Raw genomic sequence first — 19651 nt, 5'->3', positions numbered from 1 at the left:
TTGCTCAAGGGTCTTTAAAATATGAATATTCTGGGACTTCCCTGGTGGTCCAATGGTTAAGACTCTGCTCTCTCAATGCAGGGGGCCCGGGTTCAATTCCTGGTCAGGGAACTAGATCCCGCATGCCACAACTAAGAGCCCGCATGCCACAAGTAAAGATCCTGCATGCCGCAACGAGGATCCCGTGTGCCACAGCTAAGACCGTCTGTGGCCAAATAAATAAATATGTTTAAAATAAAAATAAATAAATAAAATATGAATATTCTTTGATCCAGTAACTTAGTTTTTCAATTACTAATTGGTCACAAGGAAATAATCTTTTAAGTCTATCTGATTGCATGAGGGAATGCTTGCAGTTCCATAATGCTAAGTGAAAACACTTAGATCAATTTTGATCTCAATTTATGTTATACACATAGGAAAAGATTGAAAGAAATGACCAAAATTGATAGTCATTATCTCTTAGGATTATCAGTTCTTTTCTTTGTTGTATTTTCCTGTGCTTTCTACAGTGAATATGTATTATTTTATAATCAAAAGCTTTTTGAGGGGCAGAGTGCTTAGGGTTTTTTTTGAGATCAAAAAGAAATAGTCCTTTATGTGCTTGACTATTTTTAGCTCTATAATTGGATTCTGCATGTGATCCTATTAGTAAAACAAAATATTTATAGTTAATAATGTGCCTTGGGACAGTTTATGAATTTTGTATGATTAGCTAAATATTTTTACCATTTTATAAAATCTTTGAAATGTTTTTACCATGGCATTTTTTACTTGAGTACCTAGCACATTTCAGAGACTCAAAAGATGTCTTTAAATGGAGTTTTTTAAACAATTACAATGTGATGATAATTCCCAAAGAGTGATCCTCCATCAGTTTTATTTTTTATTTAGATGAATTTATTCTTTTTCAGTGAACTTTTTCCGTATGTATTATAGTATCCATGTTTGTATTTGGCAGCTATATTTTCTGCTCTGAAGAATCTTCAAGATAAAATTCGACGTTTAGAACTTGAAAGGATTCAGGCAGAAGAAAGTGTGAAAACCTTGTCTAAAGAAACAATTGAATATAAGAAAGTACTGGATGAACAGATACAAGAAAGGGAGAATTCAAAGAATGAGGAATCAAAGCACAATCAAGGTTTGTTTAATTATGAAAGAAATGAAACACTATCAAAATAAGTATTGTAAAATCACTCTAAAAGAAATTCCACATTAGTGTTTTCTAGTGCTTAGTGTCTTCGAGCACTACAAAATTACATTTATATTTGGGAGCATTTTGTGGAACAAGTGCTGATGTCCTGTATTATATTTACTGTCAGAATTCAAGGCAGATTAGACTAACATACAGAAAGAGAATGACTTAGGTCATCTGAAAAGGCTTCTAGAGCTACTGGAAAATGTTTATTATATATACTGTAGATTCATGTTAAGCAGGTTCTTAAAACTAAAACTTCTGCGAGTGAGCTGATTTCTGCTTTTCTTATGAATTCTTTTTAGAGCTGACATCTCAGCTGTTAGCTGCAGAAAATAAATGTAATCTTTTAGAAAAACAATTGGAATACATGCGTAACATGATAAAGCATGCAGAAATGGAGAGGACATCTGTATTAGAGAAACAGGTATGTTACTTCATAGAGTCACTCTCAAGAAAAGTTAGTTATAGAGAAAATTAAGTTGACATAAAGACCTTTTTTCTCAGTGAGGACTAATGCTGCTGTTACAAATAATCAATTCTCCGTCCATCTTAAAAGATAATAGTACCAGTAGTTCATTTTGAAAAACTGCTAGTGGAAGCTTTGAGAAGAATGTGGTTTGTTTTTTCAGCGAAGCTAAATAGAGGAGTTTCCTTTTTGGATGACCCTCACACACACTGCCATATCCTCTACACACAGCTTTAACAGCTTCTGCTTTGGAACAGTACAACAGCACAGGACTGAAATTACTTGGGATCAGTTATGGTGTCTGAAGATTTGATTGGTCTTCATTGTTATTGCTGTATTTGGTAGAGTTTTACTTAAATTGGAAAAATACTACACATTTAATTGTGTTTTCTTTTCAGGTCATGTTAACTTCTTTGTACATTATCAAAAGTATAAATAAGCATATTATGTACCTCTCTGCCTCTTGAATTTTGTTTAAAGACTCAACTCAGGTAGCACATTTCAAGGTTCTTTATACTTTGAAAGACTTTTTTACAGTTGTTATTTTAACAAAAATATTTTGCTCTGTCAAACCAGAGGTATTTTAATTTAAGTAACCTATGCATTTACGAGAGGACATCTGCAATATCAGTTTCGAATATATTTTTTTAAAACATACCTCCTTTTCCTATTATGAATATAGAATTTGATTTCATCATGAATACCATAGTTTCTGGGCATCTTAACTTTATTATGCAAAAGTTGAATGTTTATATGCTTAATATTTTGCTGGGTACTCTGCAGTGTGAAAGAAATTAAATGCTTTCCACCTCAGTCAGCTTTCAGTCATAGTTGGAGATATCAAAGAAATATTTGATTAAACAATATTTAAGAGGATGTTTCAGCAATTTTCATTTGTATTATAGGTCTCTTTACTATGCCATTGAGTTTATTTGTGACCATATTTTTTGTTTCCATTTGGTTCCTCTTCAGTCCACCTATTTTTGTTGTTATTTTAATGTACCATTACTTTGCTTTTTATTCCTTCATTTTATCTCTTTGAACACTATAAAAATTCCTAGTCTTAAAATCATTTTTTTTCTTATGAGAACTGTATACGTATATATATTTTTTTATGATGAACTCTTATTCTTTGGAGTTGTTTATCTTGGGAATTCCATACTTCTAAGTTGTGTAGGCAGCCTTATGAAATGGTTGTGGATTTGCCTTTGCTGGGGCTTGATGGGTTTCCCTGGTTCTGGTCTGCATTTATGATAATTTGTTGGCTTTGGGCTCCTGCATTGTGCAGATGGTACGTTGCCTGAAATTTATGTCACGTTCCTTGTGTATCTTATACACCAAGGCTATAGTCTTGCCTCGTGTAATATTTGGCTTCAGTATTACTTGCTTTTGATTTATCTTTTTTGCATCTGAAGAGTTCCCTTTCTTCAAACTTGCTATGCAATTATTATTATTTCTGTGTTTTCTCTGACACTTTTATGTGATGGATGGGGTTGGGAAAGGGATGGTGAGTTAAATCTGATTGGAAATGGCAAAACGTTACGTACAATAATACGCAGTTCTCTTCATTGGCATATTTCTGTTCTCGGGTTAGAAAGCATCCGTAAGACAACCATGAGATGTCTTGACTAACATTGATATAGCTGTTAGACAAATGTGTATATATATATATATATATATATATATATATATCTTTGAATTAAGCCCTGTTTTCATCAGTAAAGTTTAATTAGCCCATTTTATGAGTGGTTCCAATACTGGAAGTGAAGTGTGATTTGTGCCAATATTTAACTCAATGTATTATTTCAAGGGCAGTAACTCCGCTAAGGTAGGTAGGAGGAAATTAGTAGTTCACACAAATTCCTGAGGAATTTATTGGTTTGTATTACTTTGTCATATTTAAATTTCTGTTAGTATGATACCTATTGCTATAGACTTGTATATGAAGATACACTGTTTACAAGTTCATGTGCTTAATGTTTTGCTTTTTAGCAGTAGACCTCAGTTTAGCATACTTCCACTTCTTATCCTAGTTTAATGGTTTATCCTGTGGCTGTCAGTCCTTAAATCTGATAGGTGGCAGTCTTTTCAAATCCTTGACCCTAAGCCTGAAAAAAAAAAAAAAATGATAGATGTTTTGCGTAGAATTCAGAGGAAGTGTAAATGTTACATACCAAAACTGTGATTATTGCCTTAATTAAGAGATTAACTATGTTAGAGAACCAGACTAATTACAACTATTTGTGTGTAGCCTATATGTCCAGTAAATACCTTCATTCAGAGCGTATTAACAAGTCTTAGTATAGAGAACCAAATGTTATAATAGTATATAATAAGAACAAGATTTCACTTGTATTTGTTAATTTTCCTCTGGTTTCATCTTAATATTTTTTTCCTGGAATTCCTCTGTAGTACCTAAGTAGTTGTATGAAAAGCCAGACAACATCCCTAGTACTTATTTTACTTGTAATTGGAAGTTTGTACTTTTTAATTTTTATTTTATATTGGAATGTGGTTGATTGACAATGTTGTGTTAGTTTCAGGTGTACAGCAGAGTGATTCAGTTATACATATACATGTATCCATTCTTTTTCAAACTATTTTCCCATTTAGGTTATTATAGAATATTTAGCAGAGTTTCATATGCTATACAGTAGGTCCTTGTTGGTGATCAATTTTAAATATAGAAGTGTGTACATGTCAATCCCAAACTCCCAATTAATCTGTCCCCCTCACCTTTCCCCTTTGGTGACCATAAGTTTGTTTTGCTAAGTCTGTGAGTCTGAAGAAACTTAGTATTTTTTTGATTTTTTAAAGGACTGATTTGTAAAAGTCAGTTTTACAATTGTCATGGTCATAGCCTACCTTTTCTCAAGTAAAGCTGGTTAGTCTCATTTTAGGTTATTGGGTTTTTTGCCTGGTTACGTTTCAAGGTTTTATATGGTGAAGGAATCTCAGATTCCTTTTAATTTTTTCAGGGAATTTAGATTACTTTTGATTAAGACCTGTAGATCAGATACATAGGATAGAAACATCATGAATGAAAAACCATTCATAGGAACACCTTTCTAAAAGTATTATTTTCACTTGTCCAACAAGTATTTATAGCCACTCCACTAGGCAAGTGGAGACCACAAAAATCAGAGGCTACTGTGATTGTGTTTTATAGTCTTGTAGTATAATAACATATATGTAAGTATAAAATAGTACACTAAAAATATAAGAACTTTGAATAATCAAAAATAAATAAATAAAAGCCAGACAAGTAGCATAGTACTCTCAGTGTTAGTTTTTCAATTTTGTCAAATTATTATGCTGTATTTAATATTGTTTCCCAGGTTTCCCTAGAAAGAGAACGACAACATGATCAAACGCATGTTCAAAACCAACTTGAAAAATTGGATCTTCTTGAACAGGAGTATAACAAGCTTACCACAATGCAGGCCCTTGCAGAAGTCAGTGAAAATCTTTTATACTCATCAATGCATAATATTGGTTCTTATGTAAAATCGGATATTTTATAGGAAAAAAAGTGACCTTGTAGCAAAGAAACATATAGGAATTTTTTTAAAGGAAGAAATGTAAATTTGGAGAGAAAGTTCACATTTTATCATCTTAGTGTACATAAGGAAGGAGTTCGTTTTGAAAATGTTGAAAGATGAAGTGTTTTTGAGTATCCTTAAGGCTTGTATCACTTCGTTTTTGTTCTCTGAACTAATTTTTTTGTTTTTTTTTTTAATTTTTATTTATTTTTGGCTGCACTGGGTCTTTGTTGCTGTGCGCGGGCTTTCTCTAGTTGTGGTGAGCGGGGGCTACTCTTCCTTGTGGTGCGCGGGCTTCTCATTGCGGTGTCTCCTCTTGTTGCAGAGCATGTGCGCTAGGCACGCGGGCTTCAGTAGCTACAGCACGCAGACTCAGTAGTTGCAGCACGTGGGCCCTAGAGCACACGGACTTCAGTAGTTGTGGCATGTGGGCTCAGTAGTTGTGGCTCGCAGGCTCTAGAGCTCAGGCTCAGCAGTTGTGACGCATGGGCCTAGTTCCTCCACAGCATGTGGGATCTTCCCAGACCGGGGATCAAACCCGTGTCCCCTGCCTTGGCAGGTGTATTCCCAACCACTGCGCCACCAGGGAAGTCCTAATTTTAGTCTTAATTGATTCATTTGGGAAGTATTTAATACCACTGAGACTATAAAGTTTCAGATTCAGCTTCCGTGTAGCCCAGCGGTCCCCAACTGATGAGGAACCGGGCCACACAGCAGATGAGTGGTGGGTGAGCGAGCAAAGCGTCATCTGCTGCTCCCCATGGCTCACATTACTGCCTGAATCACCGCCCCCCCCAACCTCATCCGTAGAAAAATTTTCTTCCATGAGAAACCGGTCCCCAGTGCCAAAAAGGTTGGGGACCGCTGATGTAGCCTATATGGCTTCATACAGAGGCTGTGTTCTTTGCCCGTGAATTTTACCCATAATTCTGTGGAATTGCAAAGGAGAGTCATGGATAAAAATTTTACAAATAGACACTGAAACTCTTTTCACTATTATCACTTTTAATATTTTTATCACTAGAAAAAAATGCAAGAGTTAGAAGCAAAACTCTATCAAGAAGAACAGGAAAGGAAACGTATGCAAGCTAAGGCAGCCCAGGTAAGTTGAAATGTGAGCAGGTAGGCTCCTCACATTTCATGCTACTCTTTATATATAAATAGATGTAGATGTGCGCTGCTTTGATTATTTATAATTTGGAATGATCCAGTATATAAATTTGCACACTTAGCTTAATATGGAAAACTATAAACATATTTTTACAGACAGAAAGTGAAAGCTGAGCAATTCTTTAGGGTTTTTTAAATTGTGGGCTTTCTATCAGCTTTATTTTTTTTTAAATCAATAGACTAAAAAATATCAGCGACTGTATACATAATATAATATGTAATCATCTAAAACTTTTCACATTAGTCACTACTGGAAATGTTTGAAAGCCTCATTCAGTATCCTGCTTGTAAGTGCTTCCTGTTTTTGGTGGCCTCGAGACACCAGGACAGTAGCTGAGGTAGTGGGCTACACAACAGGTGGTGACCCATACTAATTTACAAAAGCCACCATATAAGGAAAATGAGCTCTTCTCATTTCTAGCCTTGAATTTTAATCCCATGCAGTGGCCACCAGGTAGAATAGGTGAGGCAGTGTGAATTCACAGAATCATTGAGTTTGTATATACCAACTAGAACTGCATTTCTAGAAGATATAGCAACATTTCTATATCCAAGAAATCTTACAGGCTAAATAAAATACTTCTGTTTATAACTGAAGACTCTCCCCATGTGAGCTTATTAATTCAAATACCTCTTGTTTATTGCCCCTCCCCTTCCAAAGTCTTTAAGTTTTATAACATTTACATGTATCTTTTCTCATAATATTAACACAAGAAGCAGGTCCTGATTCCAAAACAATTAGGAGAGGAGGCTCTGCAGTTCAGATTGTGGCCAGATGCCAACGGTGTCCTGGGATCACTTCATAAATGTGCTCGCAGGACTATAAACATCTATTATCTCATCTTTGTTATCTTGTCTATTTTTTCCAGTGCTTCCCAGAAGTCATTGACTTAACATATTCTCTTTCTATTAAACGCAATATATTTTCTTTTTCAAATATTTACCTTCTGATCAATTTGTATGTACTTTTTACCTCTCTGTGCTTTCTGAGTTATATAGTCATGTGGCTTTATTTTTGACCACCAACAAATTTTGAAATTACTTGATTTCTCTCCCCATTCCACTTTTTAGGGTAGGTAGGCCACTTTACTGTGCCTCTGCTTCCTCACTCATAACATGCAAACTTTAAAGTTATGCTTTATATACACTGTGGTGGTGAGTTCTACTATACATGAAATACAGAATTAACAAGTTATTTTATGAATTTAAAAAATTATTTTGTGTTAGTTTTATTTTGTATTTAGCAGGCAAAATGTTGGGACCAAATCAGTTATTACTGATAATATATCAGTAAAGGTTTTGAGTTCTGAGTTCTGATAGTGAACACTGTTGTGGTAGAACAGGGGCCGGGGTTGATACATGGTACCAAGTCTAACCATAATTTGTGTAGTCCTGGGCGAGATATGTAACCATTCAGAGCTTGGGATTTTACCACTGATACTGGTCTTTATTTTACATCTTCTTAATGTTGGAGAGATCCAACAAGAGAAAATATAATGAAAGCACTTACAAATGTTAAAACTCTGCCACACAAATATATGACAGCTACTGGGAAGAACTTAAGAAGTTAAAATAGTTCACATTTTTTTTGTTTTGTATACTCTTCAAACTAATTGGCTTCATAGGTCTTCCAGAGTAGTGATTTCATGTTCATGGAATTATGTCCATTCAGTTTACTACGTATAAAACATCGTTAGATGTGTGGGAATGTAGACACTTCTGAGAGTAGGAATCCCTGTGTTCCTTTGTCACTGAATAAATTCTATCCCTAAAGAATGCAGTCATTGTGGGAAGCATTAGTAATGATCTCAGGATTTCTTTTAACTAATCCATTGGTTCTGAGTGTTTGAGCTCCATCATAATTTCCTGGAAAACTTTAAAATACTTTTAAAATATAAATTTCCCCAGCCTGGAATGTTTAAAATCATGATGTCTGGAGAGGCACCTAACAATCTGAATTTTCTCATAAACTCCAGACAATTTTGATACATAGGCAGGTTTGAAAACCCCTATTCTAGACAAATACACATGAACACAGACACACACGAACACACACATACCTGTGTATATGTATGTAATTTTATTTTTTAAGGAAAGTTGAAAACAGCAGTCCTTGTTTGAAATCCTTAGTAATTGTTTGTGGAATTTCTACCATGTTAAATTAATGTAGTTACTAAGCTGCTAGAGAAAAGGGCTTGATAACATTCTCTGATATACTTCCCAGTTGTTTTGGACATAGATTTCCAGTTCCTTTTTCTTACATTGTTAAGTGTATGAGTTTTTAAAAGAGGAAGAAATTGTACTTTGTTCTCCAGCGGCTTTGTGTCTAACGCTGTTGTATATGCTGTGCGTGACAAGAAGAAAATGTTGAAACATTGGTTTGGAGTTAGAAATACTGCCTTTAACTCATTAGATAAAATTTAAGGACCAACCTCAAATAAGGAGCTAAACGTTTCCAGGCTAAGTGAAAGGACAAATTATAGGACAGCACTTTAAGTAAATTGAGAGAGTGGTATTGATTTAAAATATTGGATAAATGTTGACGGATTGATTCCAGATATAGCTACACAGCTATGATGGGTTTTTCATTCTATACTATACGATACTACTGTAGGTTTTTTTAACAGGCCTTTACATGGCAGATCTAAAATTTGAATCATAGCTTTTATTTCTACAGTATTAACTTTAGGCTCTCATATTTTTCCTAGTTGCAGAGTGGTCTAGAAAGAAATAGACTTATCTTTGAAGATAAGGCAACTTCATGTGTTCCCAATGCAAAAAGAATTAAAAAAAAGAAGTCAAAACCACCAGAAAAGGTATGAAAAAATAACCATTAAGTCAAAGTGCTGGTTATTACTTGGCGTAGTTTATGTGAAAACACTTATAAACCATGTGGTACTTCGACCTTGGATGAGTAAATCTCTTTCATTCTCAGTTTCTTCATTGGGAAAATGGGGATAAGTAATACCTACTTCTAAATTTTCACCCTGACAGTGAGATAATATATATGAAAGTGTTAGAACTACACAGCACCGCACAAATGTTAGTTATTATTCAGTATCGCATTATCTTTTGCACTTAAAAGGTTGTGTATATACACATGGACGCGTGCGCGTGCACACACACACAGTTTCTCTACTGAGACTGTAACTGATGTTTTGTCAGGAACTGTTTTTTCTTTCCTAGCCTTTCCTAGGCTAGGATATGTGTTGACGAGCATTATTAGGAACTCCAGACCATAATGCCTATAGAGATAAAACAAGCAGTAGCCCAGCAGTAAGCTGAAGTTTCAGGTTAGTCCTATATGGCCAGCTTTTATCATCATGTGAGTAAAATTGCTCTTCTTTTTTCTTTTCCATGCAGAAAGGTTCTAGGAACTATTTTGCTGCACAACCACATTATAGATTATGCTTGGGTGATATGCCATTTGTAGCTGGAAAGGTGAGTTGGTCGAACTCTGGCTTTTTTTGTACAACTTAGATCTTTGAATTAAATCCACTCATCTGCCTGTATACCTATAAACGGCGGAAATATTTTTCTGCTTTTTTACCAGTTGGATCATAGTGATGTGAGAATGAGATGAAGGAAAGTTTTATGGGACTGGGGGAGCAGGGAGGAGACTGGGGGGCACTTTAAAGCAGGTAGAGTCTATGCAGAAGGGAACTTATGAGCAAAAGCAGAGACTCTGGTTTGCAGAGGGTGTGGTTGCAGATAGGAAATAGTATATTTGTAGCACTGGATTTTTAGGATCAGCCCTGTTGAATTGTATTTAGATAGAGATAGATATTTAAATGAAAAGAAGTCACATCCTCTTTGTCCTCACATGCTTATTACGTATAGGATTCATTCTCCAAGAAGCAGTCATACATAGACTTGAATCTTAAGTTCCTTCAGTGCTTAAAAATGTGGAGATAATTTTATCAAATATCAACAAGTACTGGGTGATTTCTAAGAAGTGCTTAACATTGTGTTAGTTTATACCACTTTTTCATTAATGTTTCTGTTGCTGGTTATAGATGCCTTGAGTATCCAACTAGATTGTGAATCTGAGAAGCTTGAGGAGTAAATTTTAATTTTAGGTATTTATTTGCTTGTTTTAACCCCACAGTAAATCCTCAGTGAAAGCTTAGGGAATGAACTGTTTCCTAGCTTTTCCACTTGCCCTTTGTAGATGCGTGCGGCCAAATCACTTTTAAAAAGTTTTGTCGTTGGCTTTCCTTTACCCTAAATTTAACCTCTTCTTAGATTGCAGACCATCTTTTGACCTACCAAGGTCAAAAGGTTCATCTTTGAACCTTTGTTCCTAACCAAGGTTCTTCTACTTTCCCACAGAATCTTTGATTTGGGCTGGAAAGTTTCTCAAAGGATGACCAGTTGCATCAGAATCATTGACTATGCATCTGAAAAAGCAGATTACGAGGCCCCACCACAGTTCTGCTAAATCAGAATTTTCTGGGTGTGGGACCTAGAAAGTATAGTCAGTTGTTCCCAAGTCTCAATCTAATGTTCATTTAGATTTGGGACCCACTTAGTACAGTTCCCTGTCCAATGTTTTCGTTATGTAAGCATCCAGAATAATGGTCATGTACTCTGTCCAAATACAGCTATTGACGAGACCTCATTATACCCTCAAACAGCCCTTCACAGTTCTAGACAGCTTTATTTGAAAGTTCTTAAGTGAGATGAAATCTGTCACTATAAATTCTACTCATTGGTATTTTTGTCTGCTCTCAGGGATCCACATAGACCAAATGAACCCTTAACTATAGGAAAATTTTAAAACTTTAGAAAATAGCTGTATCTTTTTTTTTAACCTTATATTGATAATAGATTAAGGGTTTTTTTTTGTTTTTGTTTTAATTAACTATTTTTTGGCTGTGTTGTGTCTTAGTTGCAGCATGTGGGATCTTTGTTGAGGCATGCAGGATCTTGTTGCGGTGCAAAGGCTCTTCATTGCAGTGTGCGGGCTTCACTCTAATTGTGGTGTGCCGGTTTTCTCTTCTCTAGTTGCAACACGCAGGCTCCAGAGCATGTGGGCTCTGTAGTTTGCGGCCCGTGGGCTCTCTAGTTGAGGCGCCCGGGCTCAGTAGTTGTGGCGCACAGGCTTAGTTGCCCCACAGCATGTGGAATCTTTGTTCCCAGACCAGGGATCGAACCTGCGTCCCCTGCATTGGAAGGCGGATTCTTTACCACTGGACCACCAGGGAAGTCCCAGATAACTGTGTCTTTATTCTCATCTCCTTATTCTAGGTTATAAATAATTCTTTTTCTTCAGCTATTCATCATTAAGATATGCTTTATGAGTTTCTTTTTTTTTTTTTTTTTTTTTCGGTACGCGGGCCTCTCACTGTTGCGGCCTCTCCCGTTGCGGAGCATAGGCTCTGGACGCGCAGGCTCAGCAGCCATGGCTCACAGGCCTAGCTGCTCCGCGGCATGTGGGATCTTCCCAGACCGGGGCACGAACCCGTGTCCCCTGCATCGGCAGGCGGACTCTCAACCACTGCGCCACCAGGAAGCCCTTTATGAGTTTCTTAACCATCTCCTCACTCCCTTCCTGAATCGAATATAGTCCTCTAAATGTGGTGTGACTAGCACAGGATAGAGAGTCTTGGTCATGTTCTGGATAGTCTGTTAAATCAGCCTAGTATCACATTAATGTTATGGGGAAGCCACAGCATCCCTTTCACTCATTAATTCTAGAGTCATCTGAAGTAACAGATCTTCTACTTAGTCTTAGCATCAGCCTCTCTAGGTCCTATACTTGTGGAGTTGATTTTTTTATACAGAATTTTTAATCAAATGGAGCACTACAGGAATTGATTCACCCTATCCTACATTAGATTAGAATCTAGTTCAGTTTTCCATTATGTATGTGTTATCCCCAAACTTAATTTGCCTATCTTTGGTAATTCTCACTGAAGTCATTAATACTTGAACAGGACAGGTTCGAACATAGGGCTTTTCAACCTGAGGTCTTCTTTTGAAGGTTTAATTTGTACTTTTTGTGAAATATTCAAACAGCTAAGAATGTGCTGTCATCTGAGCGTTTCCCAAACTTATCTGTTGTGGAGGACCAGTTTTTATTTTTATTTATAGAGTCATAAACCAGTACATTTGTAAAGTGAAATAAAGGTGAATTACTAGAAAAAATGAAATTTAAAAGATAAAATACACGTTCCAATTTTTTTAATTACTAGATTCAAGACATAAAATTTCCTTAATAGAGTCAGAAAAATAACAGGAAAAAGAACTTCAAGATTCTTTTAGCTTTTCTAGTTCCTTTGCCTTTCCATGTGAATTTTAGAAAAAACTTCTCTACCAAAGAAAAGGTCTTGCTGGAATTTTGATAGGAACTGTATTAATTTGGGAGGATTGACATCCTTGTTGAGTCTTTCAGCCCATGAGAATGGTACATCTCATACTTTAGATCTTTGATTTCTTTCATCAGGATTTCATCATACTAGTCCCATTCCTGTTTTATCAGATTTATATACAAATTTTTTTGAGCAATTGTAAATTGTGTTGTTTTAATTTCAGCTTCTACATGATCATTTTAGTATATTTGAGTTTTTATGTTAATCTTATATTCTGTGACCTTGCTGAATTCACTTATTAGTCCTAGGAATTATTTTTTGGATTTACGTAAGCTTTTCTATGTGAAGAATCATGTCATTTGTAAATAAGGATAGTTTATTTCTTCATTTTTAATTTGTGTGCCTTTTATTTCCTTTCTTGCCTTACTGCACTGGCTAGGATTTCCTGTATCATGTTGTAAGTAAGAGTGATGAGAGTGGATATCCTTGCCGTTTTGCTGATCTTCAGGGGAAAGCATTCAGTCTTTCACCGATAAGTATGATATTAGCTGTAGGTTCTTTGTGCTCTTTGTCAACTTGAGGAAATTTCTCTCTGTTCCTGCTTTGCTGAAAGTTTATACCCTTAATGGGTGTTGGATTTTTTTCAAATGCTTTTCTTCATCAAATGATATGGTTATGTGACTTTTCTTCTTTACCTTGTTGATATGCTGGATTACATAGATTCATTTTCAAACATTGAACTAGCCTTGCATTCCTGGAATAAACCCCACTTGGATGTGGTATATACATCTTTGTATATATATTACTAAATTCAGTTTGCTACCTAACAACAAAAACTAGGATAAAAAGAGCATCTGTTTAGTTTAGCTGAGTGGTTTGTAAACCTGGCTGATTAGAATCAACTGGCAGACTTTTAAATGTTTCTAAGCCTTGACCACACACTGATTGAGTTTGGCATGCTACCTAGGAATCTGCATTTTAAACTTGCTTATGGAGCCAAGTTGGCCCAACCATCTGTTTATAAATTGAAGTTGCACATTGAGACTTGTTCAGTGTTCAAAACAAAAATTTTGAGAGGGCTACCAGGTTTTTCCCGTTGCTTATGTGACAAACACGAACTTAATGCTTCCTACTAGAGGACAGAGAAATGAATACGGTAATAGTCTGTACCACCTGGAAGTGCTTACACTACTTAATAGGTGAAAAAGACATGCAAACACAATTACAATATATTGTGATAAATCCTGTGATCGAGATAAATGCCATAGGTGATCTGAGAATGGACCAATTAATTACCTGGATGTTTTAAGAAAGTCTTTACAAATCATGTATTTGAACTGGGTTTTTAAAAATGGTATAGGGGCTTCCTGGTGGCGCAGTGGTTGAGAGTCCACCTGCCGACGCAGGGGACACGGGTTTGTACCCCGGTCCGGGAAGATCCCACATGCCGCGGGGCAGCTGGGCCCGTGAGCCATGGCCGCTGAGCCTGCGCGTCTGGAGCCTGTGCTCCGCAACGGGAGAGGCCACAACAGTGAGAGGCCCGCGTACTGCAACAACAAAAAAAAGTGGTATAAAAATTGGCACACAAAAGAAATGGCATGTGCAAATACAGTTCATTCAAATAGTGGAGAGCAGGTAGGAGATAGTGGGACATGAGGCCAAGGTGGAGAAGTTGCAGCTTAGTGTTATAGGGCCTTGATTTCTGTGCTGAGGAGTTTGGACATTAGAGTCAACGAGCTTAACATTAAAGGGTGTCAAATAGAAGAAAGTGATCAGAATAATATTTTCGGAGGATAACTGATAGAACTATGGAGTTAGAGACTGAAGAGACTGGGAGCAGGGAACAGCTGGGATGTTCGTCCATAGCTAATAGAGGCGGGTGTGTAGTAGGTAACACTAGGGTGGAGAGTAAGGGGAGACTGGAGATGCACTGTACACCAGGAGGTTTGTACCACAGGCTTTCCTGCAGAGGTGGAGAGGGTGTTTTTACCCAGGCTTAGGGGGGAAAGAGAAAACATTTTTCCAGAGGATGTGGCTTCAATTACTTCTCTTCATTTTCCTTCAGTCCACCAGCCCTAGCCATGCTGTGGTAGCCAATGTTCAGCATGTCTTACATCTAATGAAGCAACACAGTAAAGTCTTGTGCAATGATCGAGTAGTCAGCAGTGTTCCTTTGGCAAAGCAAGTGTCTTCACGACGTGGGAAAAGCAAGAAGTCAGCAACGCCTCCCCCCTCTAGCAGCATTAATGAAGAGCTGGCAGAAGTCTTAGAGACTTTACAAGATGAATTTGGGCAAATGAGCTTGTAAGTTTCAGTTTTTTCGTTTTTTTAGTTATATTTAGTTCTAAAACCTCATTTAACTTCTTGGTGACTTTATTAATTCTGTCTTTCATATTTCAATATTTTAAGAAATATTTGTTGAACACAGTCCTTGCACCAACCACTGAACAAGTTACTAGGACTTTAACCAATACAGCTGTTCTGGGTGAAATCTCTCCTTTTTCTATAACTGTTAAATGTTTTGGAGACCAAGGTTTACATTTAAGTTTTATTTCCTCGTTTGGGAGCTTGATCTACATTGACTTTGGCTATACGTAACTGATAAGTTAGGAATTGAGTGTTTGAAGAACAAGATCCTTCTCTAGACTTTCCTTTTCTACATATTGTAATGCTCTTGTGGGGGAGGTAGAGGTATAAATATAAGTGCTTTGAAATTAAGAACTCTTCTTGCATTTGCATCCAGTACCTTTTTTAAACTTTTACACTATCACTAATAATATGGAAAATTTTGCTCTATTTTTAAAAATTGAGTCTTTTTTTTTTAGGTTTGTTTTTGTTTTTATGTGGACCATTTTTTAAGTCTTTATTGAATTTGTTACAGAATTGCTTCTGTTTTTTTATGTTTTGGTTTTTTGGCCGCAAGGCATTTGGGATCTTAGCTCCCTGACCAGGGATCGAACCTGCACCCCCTGCACTGGAAGGCGAAGTCTTAACCACTGGACCACCAGGGAAGTCCCAAAATTGAGTCGTTTTTTAATGCGCAGAGCAGTGGTCCCATGGTGAGTGAGATGTAGTGGACTTAACCAGCTGACACAGGAAACTTAACCAAGCTCTCCTTCTGTTTCTTATACAGTGACCACCAGCAGCTTGCGAAACTTATCCAAGAATCACCAACCACTGAACTGAAAGACAACCTAGAGTGCGAACTGGAGGCATTAGTGGGCAGGATGGAGGCAAAGGCCAATCAAATAACTAAAGTTCGAAAATATCAAGCCCAGGTAACTGTTTTCCTTAACTCGTTTCTAATAATTAAAAAAACAAGAGTAAAACAGAACAAAATAACCTCTTTTCTTCAAATATGTTAATTGATGCCCTTGTAAGTGTATCATAGAAAGAAAGCTACAGGAAGTATTTTTCACTGTAGACACTTATTAATTCATTGCATTAGTTATTAAGAAATGGTGTTAAGCAGGCCAAGAAAGAGGACACTGTCTTGAAGTCTCAGAGTAGATTTTGTAATCTAAAATACATCTTCCAAGTACTGAATATATTTAATATTCTTATATGAACAAGCTTTACCTCTGTGATGAGTTTAAATGGTTCCGAGTTTACCCAAGTCTTTTTAAAAACACCTAGAAATTCTTAATTTCTAAAGGAATAAATCGGATGTAAATATGTGAAAAAGATCTTTAGTTACATTTATGTTACTAATTAATAAAACAACCATGTATTTACTATCTACTAAGTGCAATGGGAAGTCACACTCCAGGGTTTCCATCCAGAGAGAAGTGTAATGATTGGTGTATTTAAGAGAAGACTGTGACTGCCGGGAAGGGGTAGACAGGAGAGGCTGCGAGACAAACTATGCCATTTAAGCTTATCTTGATCAGAGGTCACCGGTGACTGCAGTTGGGGAGAAGTAGACAGATTTGAGGTGAGTCTTGGAAATAGAATTATCAGGGCTGCTTGCTGCTGGATATCATGTGGAGGGAGAGGACGGTGGTACAGCTGACTGAAACGGAGAAGACTGGTAGCAGAACAGGTTGGCAGACATTTATTAATTGGTTGCTGTGTAACAGGCACAATGCTGAGTGCTCTAGCCCATCTTATTTAATTTTCATGGAAGGCTTATGAGGTGAGTATATATTTCATTTTACAAATGAGGAAACTGGAGCCAAGGTCCTGGGAGGTGGGCATACCCTAAAATGAAATTATGTAACTGGCCCAAGGACATCCTGGCTCACTGGTAAATGGCAGAGGTATGATGCAGACTGGGGTCTTTGCAACTCCAAAACCTAGCTTTATAAGCATTTTTTTCCAAAGTTCACATCCTAAAAATAAAAGAATAAATACAAGCAAATGATTCCTATAGGAGTAATGATCTAATTTGTTTCCTGTACATTAGATTTAACTTTATTCTAATGGAACACCAGTGTGCCAGCAGCGATTTATTTCAGCCAGCAGCTAAAGTAAAAATAAAGCTCCCTATCTGAAATTAAATTATTCTAAAAGGAGAAATAATAAAATTAAAAATCCTTTTCATAGTATTAATACATTACCATTACATCCCTTCATCCATCTGCAACGTGCTTCTTTGTCTGTGCAGACTAGTTTCTAGGATGCCTTTCTCCTTCGTGTATTAAAATCTTGTCTTCCATTTCCCATGTCAGATTTTTTTGCCGCCTCCCTGAGACCTTCCTCCGAACTCCCTTGCTTCTCAGTCACCCTGTGCTGCACTTTGGCAAGTCTTAACTTCTGATACAGCACCAGAATTGATGTGTTGACTCTTGTTTACAGGTGTTTATGTCACTATCTATTTTAAACACTGTTAAATGACTAGTACAATAGATTTTTGAAGCCTTTAAAAATATAAACCCAGAATATATTATATGCGTTTTAGTATGAGAGTTAGAAATAACAGTTTTCAGAAAAATATGTTTTCATTAATTTCTCCCTTTTTCCCCACCTTGGTTTTTTGGTATAGCTGGAGAAACAGAAGTTGGAGAAGCAGAAGAGGGGATTAAGAACCACCAAAAAGACTCTTGATGAAGAAGGAAACAGCAGCGGCCGTTCTTCTGCAACCACAGGGACCACAAATAAGAAGGACTTTGCCAAACCGAGACCTGGAGAAAAAAGCAGGAAAAATCTTCAGTTATTGAAGGACATGCAAACCATACAGAATTCATTACAGAGCAATAGTTTGTGTTGGGATTACTGACTGGTACCAGGTCATAAATGTTATTCACATAATCCGTACCTCATCAATCAGATGTTGACAGTTTACTTTCTAGGTCTCATACTCTTAACGTTGGAATTAATTAATAGCAGGTATTAAGGGGCCCAAGCTTCATTACATAGGCTTCTTGTGTTACATATCACAACTAAATGTTAACCCATCTAAGTGGAAACCAGGGGAGTTTTAAAGGCCAAGAAGCCACACATACTCTTTCTTTGTTTGAGATGAATTTGCTGTACTGAGATATTGCACTTTGTAAACAAATTACCAGTGTTTTACTTGTGGGTGTGATTTTTTTAATAGTTCTATATATCTAAGTAAAATGAGGTTTAAATTATCAAAGTATGAGGCTGTCCCATAGGCAGTGTTTGAAAAGTCTCATTTTTAAATCTTCCCCTGGCGTGAACTGCCCACTTCTCCTTTTCAATACAACCATTAAATGTACTTTGTTTCAACTATTGATGGAGGTTTTCTATATTTAAATATTTATACATATTTAAGAGGATTGTTTTCTTTTGACACTTCAAACATTGATCAGTGTTAAATACACCTTTATCGATGTTAATCCACCATTAAAAATTTTTGAAGACCGAAGCATTCATTTTAAATCAGTTAACTGTGAAGATTACAAAAGCATGTTTAAAACTATAAACAAATTGTAAATGAGGTTTTAGAATGAAGAGAGAACGGGAGGTGTTGTAAAGCATATATGTTTGTATTTTTAGGTAATACCTGTTTGTAATCATGCTATTTATTTCAAGGCATTATGGTTTTTAATCTTAAAACTTAGAAGAACCCCTTGGCTATTTACTTTTATTGGTGTACAGTGTGAGTGCAATATTAACTGTACACATGCAACTGTCATTGTGTTAATAATGTAAATCGTAATTTTGAATAGATCAAGACATGTTAACTTTTTATAAATTTGCCACTGAAATCAATAAAGCAGTTTTCTTAAGGAAACACTGAAATTTTCCTTAACAGCCTGTTAATAAAGGCTTTATTTGTTGCATTCTATCAAAAAAATACACTTAAATTTTAACGTATTATGAGGAACAGTAAGAATATATGGTATTTACTACATAATTTACTTGCCTTTTTCATGCTTACATAGATACTAGGCCCAACAAAACTGGATTATCTCATGGTATAATGTTAAGATACTCTTAAGAGTACTAATGAACATGTTAACTAGATAGATATTAAAGCAATTCCTTTTTTGCCTCCCCTGGGATTGAAATGGAGTTCTAGGATTTTATCTAGCACAGCATGAATTGTAGTGGCTGTCTGGGCACTAAGCTTGTTAGGCCTTTTACTGAATTCATTGTCTACAAAGTTTTTAATTAAGTAAGTGTCCTTAGATTTGGGGGTATTTGTGAATCTCCTAAAATTGTGTGTACACCTCTGCTTACATGTACAGTTTTCTTCCTTAGCAAGCAAGGTATACTTACAGGCGGGCTGTAGACACCTGAATTACACGTTTCGGTACAGTGTGGTGGTGGCATGTGTACCACAGAGGCGGTGGCACAGAGGGAGGTGAGGCATGGCAGAGAAGGGAGTGATGAACAGGGATCATTTCCTGGAGGAGGAAATGATGCCTAAACTCTACAGAACAGGAGTAACTCCAAGGGAGAACAGTTCCAGGTCCACAAGGTAAAATGAACAAAAGCAAGGAGGCAGGAATCTGCCCTTTATATGGGAGAATTGGGACTAGCTGAGCAGTAC

At 36.5% G+C, this 19651-nt stretch overlaps 1 protein-coding gene and 1 non-coding gene across 5 annotated transcripts in view; both read left to right on the top strand.

Annotated features, from left to right (window-relative positions):
- The window catches only part of CEP57 (centrosomal protein 57), a 46827-nt gene extending 27938 nt beyond the window's left edge, over window positions 1-18889 (top strand). For 2 of the 4 annotated variants that reach the window (XM_029207988.1, XM_029207987.1), the window contains exons 3-11: window positions 962-1141; window positions 1501-1622; window positions 5003-5119; window positions 6231-6308; window positions 9085-9192; window positions 9740-9817; window positions 14756-14994; window positions 15824-15968; window positions 17675-17908. In XM_029207988.1, coding sequence (XP_029063821.1) covers window positions 962-1141; window positions 1501-1622; window positions 5003-5119; window positions 6231-6308; window positions 9085-9192; window positions 9740-9817; window positions 14756-14994; window positions 15824-15968; window positions 17675-17908 — 1301 coding nt within the window. Of the gene's footprint in view, window positions 1-961; window positions 1142-1500; window positions 1623-5002; window positions 5120-6230; window positions 6309-9084; window positions 9193-9739; window positions 9818-14755; window positions 14995-15823; window positions 15969-17360; window positions 17488-17674 lie in introns of all 4 variants that reach the window. The other 2 variants (XR_003791444.1, XM_029207986.1) reach the window with 2 other exon arrangements.
- On the top strand, window positions 39-111 carry TRNAE-CUC. The gene has a single exon. It is a non-coding gene; the product is annotated as a tRNA-Glu (tRNA).
- Window positions 18890-19651: the final 762 nt, after the last annotated feature.

This window comes from Monodon monoceros, unplaced genomic scaffold (assembly GCF_005190385.1).
Source record: "Monodon monoceros isolate NGI ecotype Baffin Bay Population unplaced genomic scaffold, NGI_Narwhal_1 Super_Scaffold_7, whole genome shotgun sequence".
In the NCBI taxonomy this organism is placed as follows: domain Eukaryota; kingdom Metazoa; phylum Chordata; class Mammalia; order Artiodactyla; family Monodontidae; genus Monodon; species Monodon monoceros.
This window is presented reverse-complemented; position numbering and strand designations above follow the sequence as displayed.